Below are 13,831 nucleotides of genomic sequence, written 5' to 3'. Positions count from 1 at the left end.
AACGCACTAGCCATACCGGTTAGTGTGAGCTATACAAGGCCACGCCACAATGTTGCCTTTTCATTAGAACGAAGTTTGGTAAAAAACGAATGGCTTTTGTCATTTGAATTGTAACGGTTATGGATGGATAATGTAGCCTATTAGCCTATCAAACATACCATATGCCAACCATATGCCTATTAGGTTATGAACACAATATGACTTGGTGTATTTGAATTGAACTGAGAAGATGTGTTGATGTACTTCTACTTTTAGTTTTTACTATCTGGGAAGACATTTTTCAGAGCAATATTTTAGAAAGACACATCGTCACTAAGGAATTATCCAGTAGGCTAATCGATGACAGCATGAATTTCAGATGTTCCTCCATGTATATTGTGTATTTTTTTGCAATGCTTTCATGATTATATTAGATTCACCAATTACTCTCTCTCTCTCTCTCTCTCTCTCTCTCTCTCTCTCTCTCTCTCTCTCTCTCTCTCTCTCTCTCTCTCTCTCTCTCTCTCTCTCTCTCTCTCTCTCTCTCTCTCTCTCTCTGTGTTTGCGTAATTTCATTCAAGTGGAGTGTTAGGCAATCAGCAAATTCACCATCAAATTCCTAGGGAATTCATAATCATATTCATAAGAATATCAATAGGAAGAACAACAACAACATCATAATAATAGTAATAATAGTAATAATAGTAATATAGTAATAATAATAATAATAATAATAATAATAATAAAGTAGGGGCCTAGAATTTGGCCAAATATTTCAATTGATATTTGCTATAGGCAGAATGCGTAATTGAGAGTTGGTGTGTGTCATAGAATAGCACAGAGACAGGCGGAGAAAGAGGCGAGCGTGTGTGTGTGTGTGTGTGTGTGTGTGTGTGTGTGTGTGTGTGTGTGTGTGTGTGGCGAATGGCGACATCTAGTGGTTGATATGAAACATTGTTAGCCCAGTAGAAGTGAGGATCATGACTTTTTTGAGAATTTTCGAAACATGAATTTTTCAGAAATAGCACATAAGTTGTCATGCCTGTAAACCTTCAAACCTAGCCTCTGCACACCTTAAAATTAATGCCTTTTTGTTTTCAAGACAAATAATCATGAAATAATGGATCTTTATTGTTAAATAAATTAAATGTTCTTCTTCTAAAATTGAGGCGGAAAATACAATCGAAATGTTTTGAAATAAATGTAATTGACTTTACAATTACAATTTGAATTGACATAGCCCACACGCTCCTCCTCCCTCCCCTCCCCTTCCTCATATTTCTCCTCATCTAACTTTTTATTTTTCTTCTTTTTTCTTCTTCTCTACTTTCTCTAAATAATAATAATAACAACAACAATATAACATAATAATAATAATAACAACAACAATAACAATAGCAATAACTCCTGATCCTTAGTCATCATTTAATTTAAGTCGATCCATCACACAAGATTTGACATAACGTTTGACATTGTTGCATTCTATTTCTGCTGTTTGAAATAACACTTGTAGGCCTGCATGTATCAGTTATAATAAATAAGCAATGTTTTCATCTGCCTAAAGAAGAGCCTCAGTCCACAATGGCACTCTCAGGACAATTGATTCAATACGATTGATTTTGTTTCTGTTTAAGTAGTTGTGCCTATAGACATTATGAGGTTAATTGTGTGATGTTGTGCGTATAGGCCTACGTGTTGTGACAATCGTGTACAATTCACTTTAAAATAAACCAGATTCGATTAATTTCACGTTAATGTGGCAAATACGAATCTTGAAATAATTGTATCTGCACATCAGAAACAATGAGATGTTGCAATATTGTGCCGCTGTCCCGTAGAAAGGGTGCAGGCGCGCGGTGGTCGTGTACGTGACCTTAGAATTATAAGGTTCTATCTTCATTTTTGTCAAAATTGAGTTTTTTTACATAATCTGATCCATTAGGTGTTTATTAATGCCTGTGTGGTGTTATTTTTTTAAATGTTGACCTTTTTGAGTTAGTAATTCATAAAATACAAAGGTTCCATCTCACAGAACATAATGGAATGTAAAAACGTTGACGCTCAATATCTCTGAACTGCCCTAAACGGAGATAGAACCTTATAATTCTAAGCTCACGATACTTTGAAGTAAAGTTTAGTGCATAACGAAATTATAATATAAACCTATACCTTTTGGTCCTTACCAATAATTGTCTAAGGTAAATTCGATACATTCGATTGACACCACATTATTGTAATTGTCATTACAGTTTAAGACAGACTTAATAGTTCTGTTGTTAAAAAAACACATTATAAAGTAAAGCCGCAAGTGACATAATGGATGCACTTCTGAATGCCTATAGCCCATTATAACGACTTTGAGTTACATTCATGTCTGTATTTGTCCTTTGGTTGTCTTTCAACACACGAGGACAACCATCACATTGGAAAACAATATCTCGATCTATTTAGACAGTTCTACAGTTCGTTCAAAACATAAATTAACTGTTAAGTCAGTATGACACTGTCAGTGCTTGTCAATAAGATCATTTTATGGAAGCATGCGATCTTATTGACACCAACTAGGGAAAGCAGGGCACCACGTTCACCAATTTCACCAATTTCACGCTTTAGGTGCAGGGTCATGAATGATCAGAACAATGCAAGTTGGTTTCTGGTGACAAAAATATTTTCTGAAATTGCTTACGTTGATCTCAAGAATAAAATGTTTTTTCCCCTCCCAATCCGAGTTATGGACATAATTGTTAGGTGTCAGATTTACCTTTTGCTGGGTTAGAGGACATCATCTCCGCATTAGCGAAAAATTACACGAGAGCTCAGAGCAACCATTCTAATGTTTAGGAATCACGCAAAAGTTTCAAATAAAACGCTTGATTTTTTTGGGTGCTGAGTTTGTTTGTTACAAATGTAACAAGAGCCAGTATTTATTTCCACTTGTGTAATAATAACAGCACACAATTCCATTACAATAATATTACAAATACATTACTAAATGAGTAGCATGCATTAACTCAAGCAGATCACAAGGTGCTCAATACTCAGTGAAGGTTGTTCCATGTGACACAGAGGGAATATATACGTAATGTCTTTGGGATATTGTTTACAATGAAGTACTTTTGTAAAATATTTTTATTTTTCATCCTTTACTGCATTTTCTTGTCTCATCCTGAATTTGTTTAATAAACAATGATAAAATGTATAACTGGGAGTAATGCTGTTATTTTAATGTTAAGTGAGATAAACCTTGGTTCTAAATGTCAAATAAACGTTCTCCAATATGAATTCTAATTTCTTGGTGCCATTTATGTTTTCCTGCAATTGGAAAAAACGAAGAAAGAAATGTCATCATCATATGTCAATGCTATGTGGTCTGTATTTTGTTATACTGTACAGCTTATAGATGACACGTTGAATGCATTTATGCTCGTCTCCTAGTCTGGCTGACTACTGATCACATTCATGATTCTGTATTCAGTCTAAGGGGTCTACAAGATGTCTCAAGGTTGTTGTTGTTGGGCCACGAAGACAATGGACAAAAACTCAATGAAGTCACACCAGCAGGTCAGGATAACTAAGAAAGTCCGTCATTTTACTTTACAAAAATGCAAATACCTTTTTCCCCAGCAGAAGAAATGTTTTATTTTCATTTCTTTTTCACTACAAACAGCTGGATCAAGTCCCTTGGGGATACACAGATGGTTTTAACTTAATAACATCTTATCTTCAGGTGGCGACAAAGGCCATCTTATGCCGCTGAAAGCCGCTTTCGGATTTCCCAAAACATTAACTTCAAACCTCCCCAATTGTAGGTTTATACAAGCTAAATTTGATACAGACTTTTTAATATACGTTCTTTATTTATATGTATTTTTTTTATGAGTATAGGCCTACAAGTAGACAACTGCATGGAGCAATCAAATAGCCTAATCCCGTTGGGACTTCAAGAAATTGTGTGGTATTCCACATGACTGTACAGGTGGATGGTCTCCCCCTGGGCACTGCTAGTGACCGATCAAGATGTTAGGCTGAGGTACTTGATGGGTCCATCTATGGTACCACTATCTGACGGGCTATACAACCAGAACAACGGTATAACAACTGATCAACAGAAGAATAAATGGAACTGCTTCAAATCCATGATAAACATCAAATATTAGATAAAACAAGTTTACTTCAGGTCTTTGGTTAAAAACGATATATTTGAGCTTTTTAGACCTTAACATGCACTCTAGAAAGGGGACATTTTGTTGTTTAACTAATCCTTCAGTGAGCAAGTGGCATGGAACCAGCTGTAAACAGGGTGATTTGATAAAGTGGGCAACATCATGCCATTCCATGATGACTACTGAGTAAATCAACTGATTGATTCAACAATCTGAGTATCATTTCCAAATAGTTTTCAACACAATGCACAAGTATATGCGTTATCAAAATTAGAAATAAGCCAATTCAGACATAATACCTGCTACCATATCTCAAAACAAAGACTTTTATAACCATAAATGACCAATTCAAATTGAAATATGAAACCAATTGTACATTTGAGCAAATGCTTTTATTGTTTTTTTTTTTCAATGCTTGCAATAACCATAAATGAACGTGAAAATAAAAGTTGAGTATTACAACACAGAAATGCCACTGGCTTTGGTTTCTCCACATGTATGCTGCCTGAAATATGTTTTTTCAAACTTTTGTATTGATTTAAAATAAAAAAAGAACACAGTATAGGGGCTCTGCCCCTGTATCTGACTACACAGACTGTATACTAACAACATAGTGAACTCGCATGAAATATGCACACATACCATAACACTTGAGTGACAGCAGATTGAGGGGCTGGAGGCAGACAGATTTGTGGCTAATTTCATGACCTGAACAAAATAATAAATCAAAACAGTTATTTGAAAAATCAACTTTTGTGCTTCTCCCAAACCAGCATTTACATTTTTCCTACGACATCTTGTTTGAAAAGGTTTAATACTTGTGAGTAGGGCGATGTGGCAATGCGCTGAAGACTGAACTGAAAGGGTCAAATATGACACAAAACCTCTCATCTGAATATAGTCATGATTAATAATAAGAGACCATGATTGTACTCAACAGGTAGAGCCATGATCGTTTGACATTGTAGAATTTCAAACTTCATCAAATAAATATGGACTTATGTGGTGTCCAGCACACAAGTTAGGGTCTCATTGTGATAAGAGGCAAAGTATTTGAAGTGAAAACATTAAATAACCTTCAAAATATACATAATAAGTTTGCTAAAGCCACACATCGATGAGGTTGTTATAGCTAATCATTGTAGAATGGATAACATCCAAACATGGGTCATACGTCAAACACATTGTTTGTCCCCCAATTGGCCAGGTCATTATGGCAATCATGTTTGTCATGTGTCAGCGCCTAGGCCCCCAAATTCTAACCCCCCCCGACTGTCTCCACTAACAAGTTGTTTGTCAATAAAGAGGTATATCTTCCTTTATTTACTCACAAACACAGACATGGGTAACGTTTTTCAGCTGGTTCTCAAGGTTAGACTAAATATAGGCCCCTGAATAACACTGTCCGGAGCTCAGATAAAACAAAAAACAGACAAAGTATGTGCAACTGCACATAGGAAACTCCACTAAGAAAAAAAAAAATCATTATTATATATATTTATATATTAGAAAGCTATACACAAGCATGTTAATTTCACAGATTTTTTTTTAAAGATTCTTAATATTATCATTATTATATATAATTAGAAATACACGTTTAAAAACAAAACCTCTACAAAGAGAAAACAGTTCAGCAAAGCATGGTTTCTCCTCAGTCTGTTTTCATGGCTTTGGGTTTGAAAGCCCAGTAATTTTCATTTCTCCTTTGACTATCTGTCACGTATTTCGCAAAGCTATCAAAAAACACATTCTGGCTTATAGAAACTACAAAAAGCCACAAAAATGCTTTGCATTGTATTCCTTTCATATGAAAATATAAGCAAGTGTATCGTACAATTGTTTTTTTGTTTTTTAATACTGAATACCTAATACAAGACCCAGGATTCTCGTGAGTAAACTAACATGGCTCTCATGGATCAAAGGATGGTCCTATCAATGAGCTCCGTATTTGAAGGAGGAGTGCTAGCTATATTTATCATGTGTCCCTGGTTCACATCTACCGTTGGGTCTGCGGGTATATATACCTGTACAATCCTTCAAATGTTGCATAATAGCTTTCATTTTGTGTGTGTGTGTGTGTTGTGTAAATAAATCTGTGAATGCCTGGCAACGTTTGACCCCTCCCCCTCACCCCTGACCCCTCTATTTACATAAATACGTTGAACCTGCAACATGACATCATCTATCCTTAACATACATTTTGCAAGGGAGAACTGCAGAGAAGGTAGCAACTGAAACGGACTCTGTACACACGTGTATTGGTTGACCAACAACTCAAGTGCTAGGCTGCTCACTCAGCTCAACATACACTCTCCTGTTTTTTTTTATTTATTTTTTTATCTCTCCCCACTGATTATCGCTGAGGCAAAGTTGTAAGTACTTTTACAAAACAGAGTACCTGACTTTTTTTTTGTTTATTTGTTGATATGCATATATGTACACATACACACACGTGTAAATATATATGCATACATGTTTTTTTCACACACAGCACAAGTAATGCATAGTTCCCTAACCAAAAGAATACCCCAACCCAACCAACATCAACCCCTGTATCCTGCACCCCCTCCCCGTATCCCCCCTCCCCCCAATGCTTTTATATAACTTCAATGTATAGCATACACACTCAGCAAAAAAAGAAAAGAAAAAAAGAAAAAAACATTACAGTTTAGATTTTAGAAAAGGGTGTTCCCCTTTCCTCCGGCAACAGAGAAGGAGAGCGTGGGGTAGGGAGGTGAGTGACGCGTGTTATCGGGTGACACCAGAGTGTCGGCAGGTAGGGTGGCGAACATCATGAAAGTCGTCACGTGTTGTTTTGCGAGGGCGAGGCGCAGGAGGGGCCGTCACTGGGCGTGCGTGCGTGGGAGGAGGGGGGGGGGGCTTATCATGTGGCCCAGCCCTCAGACAGACGCACGCGTTTGATGGAGGGGCTCTCGCGCTCGTCCAGTGCTGGACGGCCCAGTCCCAGAGGTGAGTGGAAGTCGCCTCGGTTGTGATCGTCGCGGTCGCTGCCCTCGTGGGAGGAGCTGCAGCTGCTCAGGCTGTCCACGGGGGAGCGGCCGGAGTCCTGGCGGTTCGAGGACTGGTGGTTGTGGGACTGCGGGATCCCCGCGTAGCCCCCCACTGTGACGCCGGTGCTGTTGCTGCGATCTCTAGGAGGAGAAACAGGTTCGGACTTGATGTGCAGGCTTTGAGCAGAAGGCAGGGAGAGATTTGAACTCTGACATAAGTGATTGCTAGAGCAATTTCTGTAGGAAGGAAAGGAAAGGCAAAGGGGTTACAAAGTGAGGAAAACTGGACCTTGCATACACACACACACACACACACACACACACACACACACACACACACACACAAAAAGGCCATTGGCCTACTCTTCCTCACCATTCCTTGCCTTTAGTTGGCATGGACAAACACACACTCAATAATTGTTCTGTATTCATATTCTGGACTGTGTGTGTGTGTGTGTGTGTGTGTGTGTGGTGTGTGTGTGTGTGTGTGTGTGTGTGTGTGTGTGTGTGTGTGTGTGTGTGTGTGTGTGTGTGCATGACATGCCTGTGTGCATGTGTACAGCTATGTGTGTATGTGTGCGCAAGTGCATATGTATGTATGTATGTATGTATGTATGTATGTATGTATGTATGTATGTATGTTTTCCCACATGTACCGTAACATATGTATGTATGTATGTATATATGTATGCATGTATCTCTGTACTCACCCTAGCTGACTGAGGGCTGAGTGCTGCATGTTCTGGAGGTGTTGCTGTTGCCACCCACTCATGGAGCCCAGGTGGAGGGAGCTGCCACTGTTAAAGCCAGACAGGGACGACAGGTCCGCACTGCTCAGGGAGTATTCTATAATAAAACAATAGGCAGGAACCGGTTAAAAGCAGTTTAGGCTAGTTCAAACAGGTCTGCAAACTACATCAGGTACGCATTACGGTATTGTGAAGGGAGGAATAAAATAGTCAATTTGATGCTGGGTTAATACAGGACTGTGTCGGAGCTGCAGGGATACAGTTAGGGACGTGTGTCAATACCGCCACCTGCTGGTGGATGGGAGTAATGAAAGTTCTGTATTCAGGACCAGCCTACTGTTCCAACATATGACAAGATGGTCCAACACATATAAAAAGACACATTTTACTGATGTTCTGTAACAAGTTAGTACAGTAACAATGATGGTTAGTGAGTATGAGTAAGCCTATGACATTATTGACGCAAAACACATCATGTCACTTTTCCAGGAAGTAAATATAAGCTGATCATTAGGATATCTATGAGGCTTGTTTGTAAAAAATAATGATATTTTTCGGAGGATACCTATGATGATGGACTGATGAAAATTTAAATGTACTGAGAATTGAGAATAGGTGTAAAGGTGGTTTTAAAAAGGATGGAGGGTGAATTAATGTGCATCTTTATCTTGGATATTTTCTATTCACATTGTCCTTTCCAGCACTGTTTCAGCACCTATGGTGGATGCGTCACCAGGCCAGCCCAGGCCAGCCCAGTACAGCTCCGTTGATTAGGTTACAAGTGTAGAAGCAGTGGTACCCACCAGTACCGTATGATGTGGAGATGGCAGATGGGTATCCTCCCATGCCTTGCCCTGGTAGGGTGGGCGTTGCTACAGAAACCACTGGGGTAGCCAAAGACTGTGCTGACTGGGAGTTGTTTATTCTCTGGTTCTGTGATGGGAGGAGAGAGAGAGATAGAGAGAGAGAGAGAGAGAGAGAGAGAGAGAGAGAAAGAGAGAGAGAAGGAAGAGCATTAGCGCCATAATAGAAAGTCATCATTTTTTTCTCCTTTCCTTTCCTCCACTCTACAGATGCTAAGAGAATGAACATGATGCCAGCGTCTTGGAAATTAATCACTTGACATGCGGGCACGGCTGAACCCTGCCAACCCTATCATTTACCAACCCATCTGAGGACCCGCCGTCGCTATAGTAACTCCATCGGTCTCCAAGGCAACAGAAAGGGGTGATGGTGAGAGGCACTTTACTGTGGTAGGGTGGGGGGGGGGGTGGTGAGGTGGGGGGGGAGGGCGCAGAATTGATGGCGGTTTTGATGCAATATAAAAGTGTTCCCTTTGTTGTCTTTCATTTCCTGATTCTGAGGGATGGAGCGAGTGTGCTGGCGTGCCATGCAACGCCTCTGAATCAGGCAAGGAAGAAAGGGGAGGGCGGAAGAGATAGGAGGGACGACAGAAGAAGAAGGAAAAAAAAAGAAGAGGACAGGGTGCATTTACTGATACACACCACTAGGTGTCACCCTGGGTCCTCCATTCTAACATAGCAGTGGACTGCTTGAGGGAGAAATGTAAGTGATCTCGGACCTGTTTACCTGACCCTGTATAGGTGGAACAAGTTGCACATGACCTTAGATCAGCATTGTGAGCAACTTGACTACAATCAGCAGATGACGAGTCTCAGTTCAGTCAAGGCCACTACCACTATGACCACTGTTCCCTATCCCTATTTACGCTTCTATATCTGACTGAGGATGATGGATTATGTCTGCGTACGGGGGCTCCTTGTTCATTTTGGTAGCTAATTGTTGAGTGACAGTACCACTTACCAATAGCAGATCAACATCCTCAGACTGACCGCATTAAAAAAGGGAAGGACGATAAATTTGAATTTGTTTCATTCGGTGAAAGTGGCTTTAAGGGTGGATCTGCTAGGGGAGTGAGGCACTGAAAAGGAGGACTATTACTACTACTGCTATTACTACTACTACTATTACTACTACTACTACTACTACTACTACTGCTACTGCTACTACTGTTACTACTGCTGGTGCTGCTACTACTACTACTACTACTACTACTACTACTACTACTTCTACTACTACTACTACTACTACTACTACTACTACTACTACTACTACTACTACTACTACTACTACTACTACTACTACTACCTCTACTATTTTCACTATGTTCAAATCACAACCAATAAGCACCTAAACGGGACAGCTATAACAACACAAAAACACCAGATGGACATCTAAGAAAGAGAGGGCGAACACACAAGCTGAAGAGCAGGGGGGTGAATGGGGCTAATATCTAAATCAGCCCCTATCCTCTCTATCCTCTATCCTCTATCCTCTATCCTCTAGCCATTCCTGCACACCTGAGAGGATTGAATAGGTGACGGTAGTAAGATAACTACATCCATCTTTCTCTCTGATATATGTCAGGTGGAATTGTCTCAATATTGCTTATTGTACCAATCCAATCCTTTCAGTACCGGGACGCTGGAGGGCTAGGGGGGTAGAAGTTGATTTGGAGGAACAGCACAAAGGGTGGAATCTGCACGTAAATCGAATCATCGCGACACATTTCCCCATTGACATGAACGCAAGATTTATGCAAATGTCGAAGTCACGTGTGTGGATCTCGAGTTAGGATTCCAACCAAAGAGAGCAGGATAGACACGTAAGACAGAGAGAGGGACTGAGAGGACATATGAGAGGAACAGCTAGGGTCAGCCCGGGGGCTGAAGTGGGGATGGGGGGGGTCCTCATAATGATATGTATCGTATGGTGGGTATGATACACTATATTATAAGTAGTGACTCACAATGGAGGGCATGTTGTTCTTGGCACCGGGTGGGATGAGCACACGCAGGTCAGGCTTGCGGTTGTTCATGCCTAGGTTCATGGGTGGGGGGACTTGGCCTGCATGTTCTTGTTCATGCCTCCCGGAGAGACCAGCAGACCGGGCGAGTTGCGGTGATTTCCGTACCCGTTACCTACAGAGAGACAGAGAGAGAGAGAGAGAGAGAGAGAGAGAGGGAGGGAAGGGGGGAGGGAGGAAAGAGAGAGAGAGAGACCTTAGATTCGATCAACCCAACTGTAAACCTCACGCTGTCAACAATCCATTACAATCCCACACGTAATCAATATCCAGCTTATAGCAGAGACGGGTGATGGGTTTTAAATAGAACAGTTAGCTGCCACAGAACCAATTAAATAGTACCACAAATGCAAGCCCTGTCCATCGGCCAGTCCGTGAGAATCCAATCCGACAACCAGAGTACTGTATTTTCAAAGAAAGTACACCCACAATCCTCCCCGTCATTCTGGGATATCAATGAGGTCATCCACTTCCATTTTGGAGTGACATTGCTCCTTCACCTCTGTCATTGTCACTTACACCCCCACGTCTAGGCAGCGGATAGCGATAGTAAAAAAGCAAAATTAGGGGGTAAGGAGACCGCAGGGGGGACAGGGACCCATCATTTGCCTATCAGAGCTAAACACATACATGTCTCCCTCAGACAAAGACCCTGCCTTCGGGTCGACACCGGATCCACATTCCTCCGGCTCTATACGGACCGAGCTTAGCACCAACGCCACAGTGAAACCAGCGGGGCACCAACCAGCAAACATCGTATTAAAATCTAGAGTGAAGTCTATATGCTCTTTGTTTCTAACCCAAACTCTGTCAAGTTAAAACCCAATCCCGCAAGCTGTTTTCTTCTCCTCTCGTCCTCCGAGGGGTTTGAACACAGTGCGCTGTATGGGGACGCTCCCCACTTGAAAGAAGGGTAGGAATTATACGTTAGACATAAATGAATTTCCTAATCATATACTCTGAGGGTAAAATGAGTCGCAGATGTCTTCCTGGGCAATTTCCCCCGCTGATCTTTGTTTAATTTGAGAGCGAGGTTTCTTGTTGTTTGGAAATGAAAAGTCTCTCGAAAGCTCAATTTGAACAATCTAGAACAGTAAACGACCGCTAGCGGTGAGTGGAATGAGGCCGTCTGATGGAAAAGGAGGGAAAAAACGGAGTGGTGTGTGTATGTGTGTGTGTGTACACTTGTGATTACGCTTGTGTTTATGTGTAAGCTTATGTTAATGTTAGAGTCTTTGTGTGTGTTTCTCTGTTTGCTTACTATTCCGTTTTTCGGGTATATCTGTGAACTCACGACGCACAACTCTAGTCCTAGATGGCCAAACGATAGTATTGTCTAGCAGAAAATGTTAGTACGCCTGCTCATGGTTGTCTTGGCATACCCAGGGGCATACATAGGGATAGATGCACGTGTGCTCTCTGTGTCAGGAGCCTTTCGTAGTGCTGCCACTCCAGGGTTGGTGAGGAGAGGCAGCTGCCTCTTCAGCTCTTCCTGGCTTTGTCCTCTCATCCCCTGGCTGGCCCATTGGACTGAGGAGTAGTACCATGTGGAGACTAATAGTGAGATGAATGACATCACACACACAGCTCACTTTCCACTCCATCTCAACGACGGCTCGCTGTGCACCAAAACCGCATTGAGCAAATCGAAAAACAACAGGAAGCGATTTGATGTGAGGTGATGTCACAAATACGGAGGAATGAGAATAAGAGCCGTGCAAAGTGAAGCCAAGATTGTCTGCTTGTCTGATTGTCTCTTGCCAAGACACAAGAGACAGCTGTAGACGTTGTGGAGATGGTTCTAGTCAAAACCTGTTGGTGGTTTTGATGATTATGAACTTAGGAGTGGCATAAGTCATTCAGGGGTATGACTATATCACCTTTTACTAACAGAAGGCATTGGATCGTGTTGGGGTTCATTTTGAATTTGATTTCACTCAGTGCATTTGAATTAATTAAATAAATGAAAAGCCAAAAGCCAATACCATGGCCCCCATTTCATTTCTTATCCCACACACAATTTGAGCAAGGCCACCATATTATTTAAAAAGGGTGGCGATATCCCCGTGTGCGCACAAACCGTTACCAAAATGCTCTAGGACATCGCTCAGAGAGTAGTTTTAATATATATTGGTGGACATGTCAGGATATCTGCTGTGTTTCTGTACACTGCACGTGTGAGAGAAGAAGAGCAGGTCTCTGGGTTTGAGATACGATCGCCACTGACACTCAAGACCCTCTTCTTGTCACTAAACCACTTAACTCTGTAGAGCCGCCAACGTAGACTGGAGTCAACTGTTTTGAGGAAGTACCAAAATTAACTCCTAGATAAGAGTGTGTCATTCTACTGTATGAGAACACACGCACGCACGCACTCACGCACGGCGCGCACACACGCACACACACACACACACACACACACACACACACACACACACACACACACACACACAGACATCTGATCAGTGAGGTTGATAAAGTGAAGGATATTTCTCTACACTGACGAAAAAAAGCCTCGGCATCAGCTGAAAGATGGGCTAACAGGCTAGTAGCCTCCTTGCTTCCACTTAACCCCTGAACATGGGCCTATTGTCTCTGTTGGCTTTCCACTCACACACACTCTCACACACACACACACACACACACACACACACACACACACACACACACACACGGGACGTGTGGTTAAGCTCATGTACATTTGTGTTACTGAACAATTTCTGAGGTCCTGTCGTGGTCTAACGGCTGCGTTCTCCTATCCCATTCTCCGTACACGTGCAGCCTCTTCCGTTGAGGTTTGGCCCTAATGTGCATTCAACACTGAATCCACCAACTGAACCAGGGTGTCATTCTAACTGATTCTAATGTGAGTGTGTGTCTCTGTAAGTGTGTGTGTGTGTATGCATGAGAGAGCTTTTGAGGTAAGATGGTGACAGGGGGAGATGGCTAATTCTGCTGCACGGTGCGGTACGCAGAGCTCAGATCAGAGCAGCGCTGACAGCTACATGCATATACACACACATGGAGGTGGAAGGGGTTCAC

At 41.5% G+C, this 13,831-nt stretch overlaps 1 protein-coding gene across 1 annotated transcript in view; it reads right to left on the bottom strand.

The window, feature by feature from the left end:
• Positions 1-7,026: 7,026 nt before the first annotated feature.
• The window catches only part of mef2cb (myocyte enhancer factor 2cb), a gene marked incomplete at both ends in the record, with an annotated part of 34,751 nt that continues 27,946 nt past the window's right edge, over positions 7,027-13,831 (bottom strand). Inside the window, 5 exon segments of the mRNA XM_080532028.1 lie at positions 7,027-7,390; positions 7,864-7,999; positions 8,706-8,835; positions 10,733-10,824; positions 10,827-10,985. Coding sequence (XP_080388154.1) covers positions 7,027-7,390; positions 7,864-7,999; positions 8,706-8,835; positions 10,733-10,824; positions 10,827-10,985 — 881 coding nt within the window.

The sequence above is a fragment of the Nansenia antarctica genome (genome assembly GCF_963989245.1).
Source record: "Nansenia antarctica genome assembly, chromosome: 5".
In the NCBI taxonomy this organism is placed as follows: domain Eukaryota; kingdom Metazoa; phylum Chordata; class Actinopteri; order Argentiniformes; family Microstomatidae; genus Nansenia; species Nansenia antarctica.
The sequence above is the reverse complement of the archived record's forward strand: the minus strand, read 5'-3'. Positions and strand labels throughout refer to the sequence as shown.